The sequence below is a fragment of the Lampetra fluviatilis genome, chromosome 9 (assembly GCF_964198595.1).
Source record: "Lampetra fluviatilis chromosome 9, kcLamFluv1.1, whole genome shotgun sequence".
NCBI lineage: Eukaryota > Metazoa > Chordata > Hyperoartia > Petromyzontiformes > Petromyzontidae > Lampetra > Lampetra fluviatilis.
This window is the reverse complement of record NC_136283.1, coordinates 3,539,347-3,559,028: the sequence shown is the minus strand read 5'-3', so window position 1 is coordinate 3,559,028 and position 19,682 is coordinate 3,539,347. Positions and strand designations below refer to the sequence as shown.

Sequence of the window (19,682 nt, the reverse complement as noted above, 5' to 3'; positions counted from 1 at the left end):
AATGTTAACTTAATTTGTTTTGAGAGCCACACCACACCTAACCTCCCCCTCCACCACCCCCCTATCTTTCTACCCTCGCATGTTAATTTTAAATATAGCTCAGGCAACCCTGTATAATCCCAACATACGCTCTGTCGGTAAGGACATGTACGACCTGTAACATCGGATAGTTTGATTATTGTTAGAATGTAACATACGTCGAACATGTGAATATAGAAATTTTTTTTTTTCATGAGCAATACTACAAAAAGCACATGTTAAATACTGTAGCAAAAATGCACTCTTACAAAAGAGCCAAGGAGACCGCAATGGTTTGCATATATCTTATGAATGGATTCTGTCAAAAAAACTAATTTGGTAATGCACACCGGAATACAACCAGTGAAAAGTAAAGCAAGACAGAGTGCACGCTGGATTGATGATGGTGAAGGAAGATGTCGAAGAGGGGACTGCCCCTTCGACATGCCATTGGTAGGCAACAGGCAGCAGTGGAGGGACTTAATTCAGACCCATTGTCACTAAGCGCAAGACAGATGGGACTTGAAGAAAAATAAAAACCTAACTTAAAACACATTTGTATTTACATTTAAACAAATATTTTCCACAAATCTTATCCTAAACGTGCTAACAGTATCAAGTCACGAGGAAAAGTATGTACATTATTCGAATCTCTAACAGTGCAACCCTTAATGTGTCCAGTATGGCCGTGCAGAAGCAAATATTACAGAGCTACCTCCGAGATTGCTTCAAGTGACCTCTTTCTGACAAAGTTTGGGGCAGCACTTTCCCACCCAATTTGTCATTGCCAGCAATATTCTTCACGTGACAATACAAGCAAATAATCAGACTTGAAATTCAACAAACTTGATTGCACAGCAAAATGTGATGCGATTATTGTTTTTGTGCAGTCATTGGTGACTGGGCTGAGCCAATCAACTCATTACATTTAAGAACCCGATTTTAATGAACAGGCCGACTCTCACTGTTGCCAGCTCAGCGCTTTGACCTCTGAGCCACCTAGCCACCTTATCTGCTATCACATTCTAACTGCTGATCTAAGATACCATTAATAAAGCCAGCTGGGCAAGCCAATCCATTCAGGCAGCCTACAAACGTGGATTTATAAAGCATATAAATGTACGTGCATCCCAAGACATTGAGATGTCAACGTACAAATATGTTGCACAGAAACAACCAAAAGCACATGAACAAATGGATACAAATGTCAGGTTACCAGCTTAGACCCACACGATCACATCCCAACACTGTAATGCACGGACACTACCAATTATTTTCAGGAGCTTATTATTCTTTAAATTCAAATGCCCGTTTGCAGGTCTTTCATTGCTACTCTTGCCAAACATCTGCCCAAATCTGGGCATTTAGCATTGGTAAGCTGTGTTTTGGAAGGTGTAATAAAGCCAGACTGTCATGTCTAAAAACGACAACAGAAACACTTGGGACCGAATTAAATATGTACATTCACCATTTGCCATCTTGCATTGGCAGGATGAAACAAGATAAACACATTTAAAAACACATTCACACTGTGAAACGGGAAAACATGGCTCCACGTACCGTACAAAAGCCAGTTTACTGGCACAAGCTCCTTCGTCAATTACATAATGGAGGATTTTCAAACATGAATGTTTTTTTAAAAAAAGATGCAATTTATCAAGAGCTTTACCTGTGCCAACTTGTTTTTTTACATGCAATATATTTTAATTACACACATCATGGTTTGCCACCAGACAAAGGTCCATTTTATATGGAATCAATAAACTACAATGAAGGCGATAAAACGTCTTCATTGGTATGCAGTCGTTTTCATTAACGATGGAGATCCAAGAGGAGTAGCTAAACTCTGAATATTAATGTTGGAACAAATAATGAAATTAACCAATGAATGGTCTAAATAAATTGCAATGTATAATCGTATTTTAATACACAGGAATATTGGTCAAGCAAAAGTTGTAAATATTTGTAGCAATCCATGAATTTTTGCCATTTCTTTTCTTTTTTTCTGCAGTGGCTTATATTTTGTTACTTTTAAATGTCGTCAGGATTTAACCGGTCATAAATTTTATTTCGGACGTTAATTAAAAGCATTGGACCTTGTAGGACGAGTGAAATGTTGCAGCTTGTAATGTTTCATTACAATTATGCATTGCTTTTTAAAATCCACTAACAAATGCTTGTGATTGATGTATTCCAACGCTTTATTTAACGCAGCAACATTTGGATATAAACTAACTCATCTTATCTGCACTCACATGTCTTATGCCGTCTCAGAATGCATTGGAAAATAGAGGCTTTTCCAAAGGTTTGCATCATGATTTCACACATTTTCTTACGTTATTACTCTAACCTATAACTCAGCAACATGCAAATAGTGCAGATTTGTTTTTAAATGCTTCACATTTTATAAGTAGGGCTGGGCAATGAATCGGCACTCTGATAGTGTCAGCTCGAAGCTATAAATAGTTGCCGTGACATCTGTCCTGTTGGCAATGGCATGCAATGTCACCAATAAATACATTGCCCTGCCTTCCTGGAAGACCAGTGCTGGAAACAAAATATAGCGGTATAGTGATCGTGACTGTTAATGTGTTATTGTTTTTAAACAAAACTTACAAATATACTGCTAATTGTTTCCACTCCTGGTTCTTGTGGCCATCCATCTTTAAGCTATTTAAGCTTATCTCATGTGATGGGCAGTGAGACTGCAATGGCACTACATTAATTATAAAAATGTCACAATTCCTCCACGATGTAATATGCTGAAAAAAATGTCTTACCACCCAGCCCTAATTATAAAATGCATACAACCGAAATACGGTACTGGCTTCAGAAGCAATCCATGGTCTTCCTGGTGTTCCAGACAAAACTAATTTCGAAGACTTGAATGAAGAACCGATTTAGGTTAGTATGAAGGATGTGCAAGAGATTGTGCATAGAACCAAGACATTGAAACATGCGGAGTTACCTACTGACGGTATTGAAGTCAGATTACCCAGAATGCACACGACTGAAGAGAACCATCAACCATTGTTCATTTTATTTTTATGCAACTGTGAAAAATGTTTTGTAAATTAACTTACATGGGTGGATATTTATTTAATCAAGCGGACGCCGATGAGAAAAAGCTTTGCACCAAGTGGCTATTCAGTAATGACACATTAATTTACACACCTGGTTTATCAATGTTTTACGAATCCATAATTGTATTTTTGTTGTTTAATTACTCATTAATATTTGAGTAGCGGCGTCGAAATAGTATTGAATGTGTCATTTTAAATTAAGCTTTACTTGCGCACCCAATATTATTTTACGGTAAAGCCTTAAGTGTACTCCAGACATCCACCTTTGGTCTTACCATTTCATGAGATTTGTCTTGGTGCATCCACACATGCCATTTCATACAATTGAATCCAAATCACTGCTTCAGGAAGGATTTAAAGCACAACCATTCCCACGATGCATGGTATAAATTTGTTGCCAAATTGCACAAAACTGCTGTTTTTTAAAACATGTGCCGATACACTAAAAGACAGAGATAGTTCAATACATAGTCACAGTTGCATAAAATGTTTGAAAGAAAAATGAAATATATTAATCCTGTTTTTAATTGAGAGAAGGTAAAAAATGATTTATTGATAGGAAGATAATCATCCATGCTGGTTTGAAATCCAAGTGCGATAAGCACGGTACAATACCTTCCAAAAGTCCTGGGACACACGTGGAGTTGAGTATGAGGGAACAAAATACAGTTATCCAGTTACCTGTTGGCTTAAGATCCACAAATTTCTCCAAGTATTATCTTACAGCACTGAAAGGTGTTTGTTAAGATTCATTTAAAAATTAGTTACTCTTAATTTGAAAGTTACATATTTGTAAGCCAATGAGGCATTGAGAATTTATCAGTATTTACAAATAGACTGCTGACAATACTAACAGTTATTATAATATACAGAATTCATTTGGTTCATTATTATAGATTTGTGCATACATTTGAAAATGACGAGAAACTTTGAGAATTCTTAATTTAAAAAAAAGTTTATATTATTTTACAATGAATAAGAGATAAAAAAAATTAAAATAATATAAAAACCCACCAAAACTTGAACTGTTGTAACTATCAAATTTGTCTTAGAACCTAGTTTTTGTCCAGAATAAATTTACATTTTTGTTTTTGGGCCATGCCAAGAGCACACCAGGACCTACTCCCCAAAAACGATGTCTGTCACTTTAAAATCTGTCAAAAAAGGTCTGCATTGGTATGAACATTACCAGACAATAGTAGGATTCAATCCAATTGGCTCAGTAGCAAGATGCATGAAATATAGATGATCTAAGCTGCCTAAATTGAATAGAGATAAACTATAAATGAAAATGCTATTTAATACATTTACACGATGCCAATGTAAAAAATTGTCAACACCACATTATTCACAAAGTAAAACAATCCTTTAGGGGGAAAAAAAGGGATAGTAAATTCCTGGTGAATTTGAGAAAACTTCACTTAGTTGCCATGCCGATTAAATAAATTAAGATTTACATGAATGCAGGCATAGGACTTTAATTATAGAAATTGTTTGCGTGGTGTGACAATACAAAATGTAAATTCTAGATTTGAAGTTTTCATGACTGCAAGGGTCCATACTCTTTGGTTTTTTCGGTAAAGTCACGTAGGTAAAAAATAAAATAAATTAAATCACGTTTTGGAGGCAACACAAGCTTCCACTTGATACAGTAATTTTGCTGTGACGGTGCCACCTGAAGACGGAAGCTTGTGTTGCCTCCTAAACGTCGTGATTTAATTTATTTTTATTTTCTACCTACGTGACTTTACCAAAAAAACCAAAGAGTACAAAATATAAAATTTTGATACGAGCAGATCTATTGCAACCATGTTGCTCTTTAATATTCGATCAGCAACCTTCCATTGTCTTGCAATCTTGACAATTGCTTTTAAAATCTAAAGATTAATTATTAAAACACTTTGAAAATAAACAAAACACTAATTTAACATTTACTTAAACAGATTACACGATACCTACAAATAAGATCTAGTAAATGGTTGAATATTTAAGTGTAGTTCTAGTTCATTGATGCTAAGCTTCTTTTTATAACCCATTAAATTAACGGAGATGGTTTACGAAAGCAATATCCGAGTGCTGGAGACCAGTAATTTTTGTTGCGATGAGGCCTTCAGCAAAATGTTTACAGCCATGCTGATGTGCACATTTTCTAAGTGCACGGCTTCAAATGCAGATTAAGCTTATAGCCATTAAAGCGCCTGCAGTAGCAACGTCAGAGAATTAGCGTAGCAATTAAAATTAAAGAATGAAATCTTCATGCTTTTTTTTATACAGAGCAACGGCGTTTCAATGTCAGTCTTACCTTGCCATCATAGCGCTTAACTATGAACTGATCCAAACCGAGATCTGAAATGAAAAACAGATGCAAATTCCATTTTGTTTCTTGAGATTAAATTAACTGAACCATTCTTTTTATATGGCAAAACATTAAAACATAAATGTCTCAGACTAACATAGTTTTTTTTTTATATATAAGATGAATTACTTGCTCAACTGCAGATGTCACTCAAAATTGCTTATTTGATAAAAAAGACATCCAAAAGCCACTAGTGTTCTGAAACATTTTATCATATAAAATTCACCATTTATATGAAGCAAAAAATATCAGGATGGAGTGCATCAATATTTCCAATATAGCCCAGCATTATTATTATGATGCATATACTCATAATATATATTACCTTAATCTATGAAACAAAATTGCATAATCTCATCATTAGCAATGATGCCACCACCCCCCTAAGCAATTGCCATCTCTCATAGGCTTGAGGTGCAATAATACAGAGCCCGTCCACAACTTGATTTTATCGCTCCATATCCCCGGTGATTTCTCTCAAGCATGTTCCCTCTTTCGACTGCTGCTCAGTCATTCGTCGCAACCATCGGCCATCATCCCGATGAGTGCAATGTCCTGTCAAAGCCAACTTTTACTTTTCCGAATAGTCAATACGATGCCTGCGTGAGTCCTCTGATCCATGTTGATTTTTTTATGTTTGCGTAATGCCAACCGTGCACCTATCTTTGCTTCTTTGCACAGTTTTCAGCTTTTGCTCCATTTTCTTTGTCAATGTTCGCGTTTCTGATCCATGATAATTGTTTTTTTACCCTTTTATCTGGTAACAAAACTGACACCTTTTTTACGAGGAGTCATGTTTGCATAGACCACAATACCTGCAGTCATAATGCAAACAAAAAACATAACTCTGATAATGTATGCATTGTCCTTGAAGTTGATTGTTCCACACCCGAGACAGCTTTCCTTAGAGCCTAGTCTCACATGGTGTTGGACCAGATGACGCCAAAAGGCGCACAACTCAAAGACAATGCACCATCAGAGTATGAGAGCTCGGGGTAAGCATTTACACCATTGGTACCTCATTTGCCAGTAAAGATATGATAATTGTTTTTTTACCCTTTTATCTGGCAACAAAACTGACACCTTTTTTACGAGGAGTCATGTTTGCATAGACCACAATACCTAGTCATAATGCAAAAAAAAACATAACTCTGATCCATGTTACAGCAAAAGGCATATACAAATTCCTATACAATTTATTTGATTAAAGTTTCTACTCATGTTGATTCCTGCAGCCAATGCTTGAAAGTCACATTTCCTTTGTAATATGAAGTTGTATCGTCATATGGTGATGCATGTATTGTTTTGCTTCTTCAGGATGCCTCAAGTTTGGATCGGACTGCAATGTAACAAACTTTAGTGGTCAATCATTTTTAATTGAAATAGTTCATTTAGAACTAACAATTGAAAACAAAACATTGCCCTTGGATCAAATTACTTTTAGTTGAAGTAAAACATTCATCATTTTGGATGAAAGCATAACTGATTCACTCCTCATTAATAAAATATCAGCCAGTTTCCCTATCGAGCATATGTCCTGTGCTGACAGCAACAAGCAATTAGTATATAATTACATGATGCTCCCTTATTAATGATATCGTTGATTGACCGCTGTTTCACAGAATGCTCAGGATCAGTGGTGCAAAATGCAGCCAAAGGTGCATTGTAAAGTTAGAATGTGCAGCTGGCTTTCACCAATAGCCATAAAAACAAAAAGCAATTAGCTTGAAAGGATTCCCTCATTCTGCATATTAAAAACACGTACATTTTTTAAAATAAGAGGTGTAAAGGTGCAGCCCTGCAACAGCTTTCTCACGCCACTGCAAGCAGTAGCGCCTCCACGAGATCAGATTTGGAATCAGAATTTGTATCCTTGAGAAATCTGATGAGCTACAAAGCTTTTTTTCACAGTTGTCCAGTACGGTTGGGTCTACTTTTCCCACTCACCAAATGTCTTTTAAAAGGAGGTGGGAGTACTTAGAACTTCATACCACCATGCACACAACCTGTCGATCAACTAATTGTGGCGCACCAAATCATACTGCTGGGTAAACAGAGGTGGTGGGGTAAGTTAAAAACTTGCACCATTATTTCAATTGCCAAACGGACCGGTACCCTTTGGATTGCAAAGTCCAGTAACGCTTACGATTACATGGCTAAATCATACTTTTTAAATGTGTTTAAGTATTATATTATAATTACTATTAGCTTGCCTGTTTTTTAATACTTTTATAACTACAATATTACCATTATAAAAAAATCCAATTTTAAAAATGTTAAGCTGCACCTACAATTTAAAAAATAATTTGTACATGTGATATATTTTTATTTATTGATGGAATTGTATGCTCATGCACGAACTTTTCAAGAGGAAACACAAAAAACATTAAAGGTGTATGCTATTTTCTAAGTGCCAAAACATGTCCAAAATAATGGTTGCATTTATATTTTATAAATCAAGTATTATGAGCAGGTTGAGTATTTTAAATTCGTTCGAGATTATATATTTGTTTAAATTGCAAGCATTTAAGATAATTCAATGTTGTAATCCATACAAAAATTTCACCAAGGTTAGGTCCTTGCAAAGTACAATTCTAAGCTAATTCAGTCAAAATCAGTCATGGGGGAAAAGCACTCTGGCATAACCATTCCCTGGGCTCAGATGTCTGCTGTTTTGTGTTAAATTCTGAAGCCAGAGAGCTTTCTGTATTTTAGGCTTAGAATTTCAACTACACATTTTTTCTTCCTTCAGGTGATGCAAATGAATTAATCAATGCATTAAGCTATTTAATTTCATAAAAACATTTATCCAACTTTAAATGCTAAAGCAACTCAATGCATTTTTTCAATAAAACCAAAAAAGTATTGTTTATTTATAGTATATTTAGTTGTATAGTCTAAATGCAACCGCATCTCAAGATGCCACAAACAGTGCAATTTTATGCATCACAGGGACAAAATGGAAGCGAGGGATTTCCATTACTGTACTTAAATTAAAAACGGTGATTCAAGCCACATTACAGATAGGAAAGGATCATAGGCAGATGAGACTATCTTCTCACTGGGAAATGCAGAGACCGCTCACAATTACGAGCGCATTTCAGGCAGCAATTTCAGTACACTCCACCGCTCACTGCTCAAACAAGATTATTGGCGTGACCTTAAAACAAACTGGAAAGTTCTAATGACATTGTGCTGGTGGCAGCTCACTTTCAGGCTGCTTCTCGTTGGGTGTAATCGAGCGCACAAAGTCCTGAGGTGTCATGAACACGTCTGACTCTCCGCTCTCATTGTAAATTTTAAGCGTTGCAAAGTAGCGGAAAATTTTATCTGGCGTCGAGAAGGCCCGAATGCGGTTTTCGTACTCGATCACCTGGAAGAAAAAGGCAAACAACTGACAGTCAATAACGTTTCACACATAAAATTCACACCAGCAGGTTTTGCTTGTATGGTATACGGTATACAGAGTTGATAAATAGGCATAGGGCAACATCACAGAACAGTGTGAATGACTTGCAAAATAATGTAAACCATGCACTTTTTATTGTTTAAAAATAATTGAAGTAAAACATTTCATAAGCCATCGAATCGCAATACTGCGTGTGTCGTCGATGCATTATGGCTTAATGTCTGTATATTACTATAAACTAAATTGCCAACTTCAATTCGCCGTACGAACATGTTTTAATTAGCTAATACGATAGGCGACAGCTAATTTAGTTTAAAAAAATAAGTGCCTTACTGTGCTGCCTGACGTGGAATGAAACTTTTCGGATATGGCTACATGCACAAAGGGGGAGTAACAATTTTATGGAAAGAGGATAAAATTGCCTTAAGTAATGTCTAGGCATGTTTTGCAATGTGCCAATTCAGAAATGCAACATTGCACACCCTAATGTGTCATATCATTCAGGAAATGTGGTTAATACGCATACTTTGGTCGCATGGCAACTGAAATGTGATGTTGTAATACCAATCAATAAATCAATATTAAGCAACTGCAGTTGCCTGCTAGCTTTGCTGCTATATGCAGCAAAGCTAGGACATGAATGTGCTTAATATTAGGTGGAGCAAAGTTACTTGATAAATTTGCTAATAAATTAGGACATTTATACACCATTCGATCAAAGTTAAAGAAGTTAATTCTATATGCCCAAACAATACACCATTCAATAATTATTTTAGCCAGGTCTGTGGTAGTAAATTCAAACATTAGCAGTGCACGGTAATGTCAATGCATTGTACTGAATAATTCCACATGTACGTACATACAGTACATGTCCAATTGATATACAGTAACATTGTAGTTCAATTCACTGCAATTCGACATAGCAGTTAAAACGTGTTGAACAAATAATTTACACCTCTTGATATCGTCAGGTTGCACCTTTCAGGTCTCTTCCCCAGGTACAGTACCTCATGTGTGGAGCAAAATGTGCTCCATGTGCCTGAATACAATCACATGGATGAATGTATTTTAGAGCCTCCAACTGATAATCCAAGCAACACTCGAGACCAACCGTGTGTAACGGTCGGGCCCTTGAACCCGATTGTTCAATTGTTGTACAGGCAAACATTTCAAGACGCTGTACAAGCCTCTGCTTGTAGAGGCAGGATCAGCATGTATACCGATAATAAATCACAATGCAGCAGACAGTGTCCTGCTTTTATAGGATTTAGCAACAATTATCCCCTCTCACGGGGACAGCGTCGATGGCACAGTGGTTGGCGTGCTGCGTTACGAACCCAGTGACGCGAATTAGATTTCTGGTCACAGGTAACATCAGTGGAGAGTTATCTGGGCTTATCCCCTCTACCAACCTGCACTGACCAGAATGGCGAGGTATGGTAAAACAAATATACCATTTTCTGACGTGGCATGGGGAGGCCTTCATCAACCAGTGGATTCATTTAGGACATTAATAATAATGCCCTTTCACTCAGCTGTTTGCAGCCTGACTATAAAAGAACATTTTTGAGAAGGCTTGCGTTTGCTCCAAAACCCATCAAATATGATGTACTAACATAAGGGTGAATGCTTTTCGGTACAAGCTACATTTAGGTTAAAATGAGGTCATTGGTGTTATTCAGGAAAGTGCTGTGACCATAAACAGCAACTGATCAAAGTGTATTTGGTAGAGCGCACAATTGAGTAATTGGTCATTCCAGACAGGCCTACATGCTTAGCCAGGTTTTCCTTAGTCAGCACAGACTGAATGAATGACCTCAAAGAGACAGCCAATACACCATGATGCCAGTGGCTCAATACTGCTTTGCTCGTGTGCTTGATAAAAACAAAGCTCTCAATCCCAAAAGAGACGGATTACAACGCAACCACGGTTATGTTGTGCGCGAGTAATCGCGGTTTAAATATATATAGTTCAGGTTTAAAAAAGAAAAATAATGACAAGGATAACAAAATGTTGTAAATTTAGGCTCGCTCTTTTTTTTTCCCCCCAACAAAGATTTTGGGCCAATTTAGTTTGAAGCTTTTTTTTATTATTTGTACAAGACAACAGCTTGTATTAGCTACTCTGAATATCTCAAAATCTCTCCCATCCACATGTACACAGATTCATCTTGTAATGGATGAGCTGAATATTGTTTATGTTATCGCTTCTATTTCTCATGTTAAAAATAACATTGTGTTAGTCTAAAGCAAGCTGTGACAAAAGATCTAAGCCGATAATGATAATGCACTAATAACCACACGTTTGACACACTGCTGGTAAGCCAGGCATGAACATGCTTTCATTGTTTTAATAAAACAGAAATTACAGTATGCATGTTGTTTACAACTGGCATGCTGTGAGAAGATTCCAGAAAGTATTAATTGAGGAAATGGCTACACATTTTAATGGTTAAACTTGGGGATGTGTTTAAAAATTCTAAGTGCCAAATAATTTTTTACCCAAGACATCTTTATATTACTGTCCAAAAAACGTGAAAGAAAGGATTAAATTACCATCTTTGCTGCTAACATATATTGCTAACTACGCTAATGTCTGCGACAGATGCTCTTTGAATTGTGGGGAAAAATAAAAATAAAACACTGCATGACTAGAAAATTACATTGTGTAAAGAGCAGCATCTTTCTTTGTTACATTAAATTAATCAACGAGAGCAAACATTAGCTCAAAATTGGCGGCAGTGAAATCGATTTTTGTCACCACAATATATGGGTAATATTGGCACAAACGTGCCGACATGTACTGCAATTGTACTTGAGGAATATATGTTGAATGAAAGCCACACATGACAATGAAATTACCTGAGTGGCACACCCTAATCATAAACATATATACGTTTTTTTGGGTTAAAAACATATACATTTTAATGTTATTAATTTAATTTGTGGAAAACACTGACCCCTATACTGTATTTTAGGCTTTTTATTCTGAAACTTAAAAAGCTCTTTGGAGCCCACTCAACTTGAGTAATGTTTCCTATAAATCCTAGTTCTCTCCGTTTATGCACATTCATGTAAATTACCAATTCACTTTGCCGTCACATTTGCATTGTTTTTATTTGATGTACTTACATACCATGGGATTATACTCGTGTCCCTTGCCATACTACTTTATCAAGAGTAGTGCATTATGGGCCAATGTCACGGACGAATTTGGCAAGAACGTCTGCAATGTCTAAACTTCCCAACAGCAAGTGTAAACAACGTCATTGCATCTTGACTTAAAGCTTTCGTGACTGCAGGAATTCATATTCTTTGGGTCTTTCGGTAAAGTCACGTAGATAGGTTCAAAGAAAATAACAAAATAACAACTACGTTTCCTGATGATGACGAAACGTCGTAGTTTGTTATTATTTTATTATTCTCTTTGAACCTATCTATGTGACTTTACCACAAGACCCAAAGAACATGAACTTCATTGCAAACAAGCTGCATGTGGTTAAATAAATATTCTCATTTAAACAGCAATTAAATTCTGCCAGTTTTCAGCAGCGTTTTGCTTTTAACAGCGAATTCAAAAGAAAATGTTAACAAGTATAAAGCACATACTTATACCCGAAATATTTTGGATGTAGAATTATTTAAAATTGATGCACTAGTACACTATTATGTATGCAGATTTTATGTTTGTTTACTGCAATTGAAATATATTCACATTTTTCTCCTGAAAGTGGCATTTTATTCGTTTTGGAAGGGCAACAGTTTCCATGTTATAAATCATTCTGAACAGCTACGTTGAGCAAATATTAGAACGTGTTTATATGTGCACGCCTTTACGATATTCATTTACAACGAAAAACATTTTTGATACAACCCTTCATACATGTACTCCCATTACACTTTCAACAAGATTACATGCTACATTTTGAGCCACTGTTAATTTGAAACATGTTCTTAGCCTCCTGATATTTGTTCTCTGCATTATCTGCTCTACCTACACAAAGGCAATTTACAATCACACGTTCCATTATGTAATGGTGTAACCCGAAGTTATTTGCACAATACTAAAATGCTTGAATGAACTGCTTTTCTGGAAAGGCTTGCGTCAAAAATATATATTTTCTGTATGAGTCTGTGCCACCACATTGTTACATGGCTAGAATTCACGTACAAGCTGAAATTGATCTAAACACGCTTGCAAGTTAAATGCAATGCAGATGTGTGGCATTTAAAACCCTCTTGCGGGTAGAAAAACAATAAATTATTTGAAACTGCAACAGCTAATACCTATAAACCTTGTCAAAAAACGGGACAATCACAGTACTGTATTTCATTTTATTCCGTTTTGGAGAAATGTAATCAGGATCAAATTAATTACTGCATTATAATACGAAACAATTTAATGAGGGTAGTTTTAGATCAGTGATTCCTACCATTTCTCTAAAGGGTTATCCTGGGGAAGATATTCAGAAAATGAAAAAAGTCTTAGAAAAATCTGGCAACACCATGCTGCTCTAAAAAAAAGATTGTGATTAATTATTGATATCCCTGTAGGATAGTGTTAGGAAGCCGAGGCTTGATTTGAACTTGCAAACCTTGGAACTATTTATTTTTTATTTTCCAACACTCAACATTATTATACAAATAGTGCACACTTTAAATACAGTAAAAGGGAAACAATGCAGCACTGTAGAAATCTAAAGGCGACCGGTACTGTCACTTCAAACTGTGGTTTGATTTTATAATTAGGGCTTCTATGGTTTTCCCAAGCGGTTTGTGCTGTTACGGTAAAAATAGGACAAGGAGGGCATGTTGCATTAGCCCCTTTCTGGTTCGCCAGTATATTTCACCGTGAGAAGAAAAAAGGGTTTAATAGCTGCAGTGTCTGTAATGAGTGCATTACAGTATCCCGAGGGCTGAATTGAATAGCAGGGAGTCCTGAACCATTTGACCCGGTGGAAAAACTGCAGCGCTGACAGGATTTGCTGGTTGAAAAAGGTGAGAAAGGACAGGATTCTTTAAAATTAATATGGTTTATTTGCTGTAAAAAGCCAACACTATTTATCCATTAAAAAGATAAATCAAATACCTCAATACCTACCTGTCTTTCCTCAGGTCTATTCAAAAGTACAAGTTGGCTCATGTTCTCAACCCACAAGCTTGTTCAGTACAATGTGATATGCAAATAATAAAGTTTAAGATTCTCCATGCACATCTACTGATTAACTGCGTGCAATGATCAATCCACACCGAGATGTACTGTAATTGATAGACCTACAAACCTGGAGCATTGCCGATGACGAACATGTAATGTTTACATTTTAAGTGGAACAGTAATGATGTTTGGTTGAAATTTTTATTATTTTACATTGTCTAATGTAAGACACATAAATAAGTAACCAGATAGTGGATACAAGTTTTATCTGGTTGAAATGAAATTAGTCTCAACATAGCACCATAAAGAAAAAACTGGAAACTTTAAGACCTATTTTGTCCTTCCACTTTTCGAAGTCACGTGATATTTACATTTTAAACGTGCAATAATTTCCCAAAACTGTATTGTAACACCAGGAGGTGGTGTTGTATGTGTTGGGTGTGAAAATTTTGATGTGTTGTATGCGTGCGTGGGTGAAATTATTATGTTGTATATGTGGGTTATGAATATTCAGTGAAAATAATAATAATCAATCGAAATTTGGCCAAAGGTGTAATTATCCGGAAATACTTTAATCCATGTAATTACGCACATTTAATTATGCCAATTCGAGAGGTAATTGTAGTAATTATGCGAGTGGGTGTAATTATGATAATGCAAGTCGTTATGATAACCAGACCCCGCCTCGGTGACGAGGGTGGGTTATCGATCGGAATAAGGCAATTAATCGTATGCAGTTATGCAGGTGTGGTGTAAGTATACAAGATTAACTTAGATTAACTCGGCCTCGTTGTCTAGGTTCGTCTCATTCTCGCTTATTTAGGTCCCCGGTTCGCCCCGTTATCGCTTTAACGTTTACTGAGTATGTGTTAGTGTGTTTATTAAGGTCACCAAGTTCAGATCTCAACGCAGAAGCAGATCTTATGCATAGACTTCAGGAAAGAATCACACAACCACTTCTGTATTAATCAATTTATTACTAATTCAACTTCGACTATGATATAGTATGCGAACTCTCAATCCCGGAACGTCAACACGGCATCAATACAGTATCATCAATGATTGTCTGATTTCACTTGACAACGGCACATGGATCCCGCGTAACGCGATGGTTGTTAGTGAGAGAGAGTCGTTAAAACATGCAAATACTATGCTAAGAAAACCTTAACGTTAATGAATGAAGGATGCTTGAAAGATTATACGGCGATAAAACACAATCAAAACAGTTGTTATTCTTAAAGGCACCAATCTCAACAGATACATCGCAGGTTATCTGACAACAGAGTGGCTCGGCGGAAGGAGGTGCCAAGAATCAATTCGTATTGATGGATCTGTTGGGAATTTATGCGATTAAGAGTACAGTCCACTAAATATTAAAGATAATACTCTTACAAATGACGGATGGCCATCACTCGGTCTCGAGTTTTTCTTCACAGCCACGGATGGCTTATGGGTTCGAGTGGGTTTGAGTGGTAAGAGTTGTCTTCAATAGTCAGTGTTCGGAGTCGGTTCTTTATGTCAAACAACGCCTGGTGGTCGTGTGGTGAGGGGGCGGTGCGCGTCATACGTATTAGTCGCTCCTCTGTCGCCGTGGGGAATTGGTTGGATGCCTGTTGATACGCTGTCGTAGTTCGGAACCCGGTCGGTAGGTGGCGCCCGCAGCTCGCTCGCAGCGCACCGTCGTCCTCTCGTCCAGACCGCGACCCTGGCTACCAGCAGGGGCTTCTGACGCGGCAGGTTGAACTGTCAAGCGGGTCTTGCCCGCCTGCAGAGGCGACGGGGAGTTGCTTGAGTCGAGCCCCGAGAGCCAGCTGAACTCGGCTGAGTCCCAGAAGCTGAAGAGTCGAGCCGACCCGTTAGTCGCAGCTCGGCTGGTGAGTTCGACCCTCTTGGTTGAACTCGGCTGATGAGTCGAGCCGACCCTTCCGGTCGAGCTCGCTCATGAGTCGACCCGTTGGTCGCCCTCGTGATGAGTTGACTCTCCTGGTCCAACTCGGCTGATGAGTCGAGCCGACCCTTCCGGTCGAGCTCGCTCATGAGTCGACCCGTTGGTCGCCCTCGTGATGAGTTGACTCTCCTGGTCCAACTCGGCTGATGAGTCGAGCCGACCCTTCCGGTCGAGCTCGCTCATGAGTCGACCCGTTGGTCGCCCTCGTGATGAGTTGACTCTCCTGGTCCAACTCGGCTGATGAGTCGAGCCGACCCTTCCGGTCGAGCTCGCTCATGAGTCGACCCGTTGGTCGCCCTCGTGATGAGTTGACTCTCCTGGTCCAACTCGGCTGATGAGTCGAGCCGACCCTTCCGGTCGAGCTCGCTCATGAGTCGACCCGTTGGTCGCCCTCGTGATGAGTTGACTCTCCTGGTCCAACTCGGCTGATGCTCAGAGTCCTTTCTTTTATGCCGAAAAATCCCTTTGGGTCCTGCCCACAAGGCGGGGTTTTCTTTTGATTTACTGTGTCAGGATCTGTCCGTGTGTAGGTGTGTTCATGTGTGTGTCCGTACGTCCGTGTGTCCTTGTGTGCATCACCCACGATATATCCCGTGGTCATATTCCCTCCATAAAATCCACGAGCAAACAATCAGGTGTTACAAATTGCCTCGAGGTCATGGGTGCGATTCATCCCTTGTTTGGCCTTCTTCATGAACCAAAACACAGACGTTACAAATCGTCTCATAGGCGTCTTTGTCCGTGTTACACCACCTGGAGGGAGGGGCACACTCCCCCCGACCCTCGCTGACGCATGAAGAAATGATTAAAAGTTTTAACATTTGTCCCTTACCATTTCCCAGTTATGATTCTGTATTTAACCTAAGGTCTGTCTTTTCCCATCGTGGTGCTTGACTCAAGTGGAGGTTTCCCCGAGCGTGTACACACTCATATCCCGCGCTGCGGGGATACAAAGACGGCCGGGATCTCCCTTTCTCTCCGACCCTGGGTTTAACATCGCTCTTTTATTATGTATTTTATTTCGACCTGGTGGTGATTTATCCCGTTATGCTTCGGGTCGAGTTGTATCAATAACTTTAGCCTACCCTGTTGTTAAACTCCGACTTTAACGTTATTTTAATAGCAATACAGAATAATTGAGCTTTTCGACTTAACTAGGCGAACACGAACTTTTGGTAACCCCCCCCCCGCAGCCTCGCTGTTCAGCTGAGCCTGCAGCCTTGAGAGAGAGAGCAACACCCTTATTTTCGTCTCACTGTGGTCATCCAACCTTCTGCTCTGGGAGTGTGATTAATTTCAGGACAAGGCCCCCTCACGTTCAGACGTGCAGTGGTTGTTAATCAGCCCCCTCTCCTGTATACACAACCTTGAGCTGAGTTTATCTTTCAGCTGCAGAGAACAAGGCGTGTTCCTCCTCCCTGTGTGCACGTGTTCCAATTAGCTCGAAATCCCTAACACACAATCAGTGATGACCCCCCCGGCCTTCTGTGGCCGTGATCCAGACAAAGGCGCCTCTGCTCCTTTCATTGCCCAATTATTTGCCCATGTGCTGAGGTCATAGATGGTTGGGCTTTTTGCTTTAACTGTCTGGCTGACTCTCCCACTGCCTCTGCCCTTGCACGGGTGACATGCCCGTTTCTCAGGCCTTATCTATCCCTGAAGCAAGGTTGCAATTCTGCCATCTTAGCCCTCCTCCCGTTCATTACTACAACACCTGGTGTTTTGCAGTTTGCTGCGCTTTAGTGTTTTCATTCATTATATATCAATGATGATAATATATAAAAATATCAAGTTTGGAAGAAGGGTTAGGATACAACAGTGGGATGGTAGTGCGATAGGCATTGCACTGCATCACAAACACAGTAACCCGAATTTCTTTCCGGGCCATGACTAACATTAGTGGCAAATGAGATCTGAACCAGTCTGAGTGACCCCCACCAGCCACCCGCACTGACCAGCAGGGTCAAATATGGTAAAAAAAAAAGAACCCATGACCAACACAAAGTATAGATGCCTTCACCCAATACTGGACTGTTATCATGATGTTCTATTTCGATTTAAAGCTTTCGTGACTGCAGGGATTCATCTTCTTGGTTCTTTCAGTAAAGTCACGTAGAAGGGAAATAAAAAAATAATAAAAATAAAACATAAAAAATATAATAAAAATAAAACATAAAAAAATATTTGTTATTATTTCCCTTCTACGTGACTTTTACAAAAGAACCAAGAAGATGATCTATTTTAACAAAGCATCACGATACCATTCATAAGATCCTCATGAACAGACAACTGTACTCCAATTTCACCGTTCCTGCTACAATAGGGTAATGACAAATGGGACGATTACTGATAGCGAAAGAACAACATGCAAATGAGATCGGGGAGTTGAATATAATGAGCTTTTCCCCATACATCTTCAGTAAAATGAGGTTGCATAAAGTAATGAAACTGGTGAATGCTTGTCACAACTAATGCTTCACATTTAATAGTATCCCTGTGGGGGCTTACAGGTCAACCGATTTTAGGACACATACTATCTGTGCTCATGAGAAATATATCAATAACCTAAGTGCAGCTCACACAATTTTTTTTCACACAGCGTGATAGATGGTCACACGTTTATGTAAACATATTAACCCACAAAATGATCACCTCGAGCATAACATTTTAAACGCAAAAGAATATGAAACGGCAAATATCTGTGTTAAAAGGAATCGAATAAACCGCACGCGGCTAGTACAGTGTGACGGATTGTTGCACGCTTGCGTGATTAACTAATCAACAAAATGATCATTTTCACCTTGAGGGTAAAATTGAAACAATTAAATATCAAAACCAACTGATGTTAAACATAATTAAAACCCATATATTTACACGGCTTCATATACTGTATACATCTTAATCCTGCGATGCAGAAATTTATTCGAGAATGTCTACTGCTTGGAAAAATAATTTTAGATAGAGTATAGGGAAATTGGTCTATCAATATTTAATATATTTTTTATGATAAAATCAGTTCCTGCAACAACACATTTGCAAGCTGCTCGGAGCTGTGGCATATGGACAAAAGGGTTATATGAATATACATATTTTAGTTGCCTCCTTTCACATGGTAGCTGAATGTGATTGCACTCATAAACTAAAATAAGCACTTTGCATATACAAAACACGATATCCCATTGCACTGGAGGTTATTATAGAAAACAAAATCACATTCGACCTACCCTGCGATCCCTGAAGCCAACCTTCTGTTTTTTCTTCTTGCAATCTTCTTTTTGCTCTCCATCGCTTGATTCGCTCTCTTGGTCCGAAGTCTCCATCGCTTCATTTTTCTCAGTTTTTTCCTTCACAGAACCCTCGGCCTCAACACGCACACTGAGCCATGCACAGCAAGAGAGCAACAACCACAATGCTGTATGAATGACCCATCAGTCAAGTTAATAGGTTAAGACGTGGTTTCTCAAATGCCATGTTTTGTATCCCATCATGCTTCAAGATTTCAGTGGAATGTGTAACCACTTAAAGTCTATTTTGAATGGAGAACATTGGTGAAAATGGACAGGTTGACTGCAGCGGGGGGGGGGATGCAAGAATGAAATTTGACGATTCCCTGGCCTACTTTATGTCCCCAGGACTAAGGGGGAGGGGGTATCGTCACACTCTCCAGAATTGTTTTCAATGTTGCAGTGTGATTTGATAAATGACAAGTAAAA

At 38.5% G+C, this 19,682-nt stretch overlaps 1 protein-coding gene across 2 annotated transcripts in view; it reads right to left on the bottom strand.

Annotated features, from left to right (window-relative positions):
* MICU1 (mitochondrial calcium uptake 1) overlaps nucleotides 1–19,682 on the bottom strand; it is a 49,834-nt gene that overhangs the window by 17,715 nt on the left and 12,437 nt on the right. Inside the window, exons 3-6 of one of the 2 annotated variants that reach the window (XM_078859592.1) lie at nucleotides 19,194–19,344; nucleotides 8,668–8,830; nucleotides 5,404–5,447; nucleotides 3,717–3,728 (exon numbers count right to left, since the gene is read on the bottom strand). In XM_078859592.1, the coding sequence (XP_078715718.1) occupies nucleotides 3,717–3,728; nucleotides 5,404–5,447; nucleotides 8,668–8,830; nucleotides 19,194–19,344 (370 nt within the window). The remainder of the gene's footprint in view (nucleotides 1–3,716; nucleotides 3,729–5,403; nucleotides 5,448–8,667; nucleotides 8,831–19,193; nucleotides 19,345–19,682) is intronic. The other variant, XM_078859593.1, reaches the window with a different exon arrangement.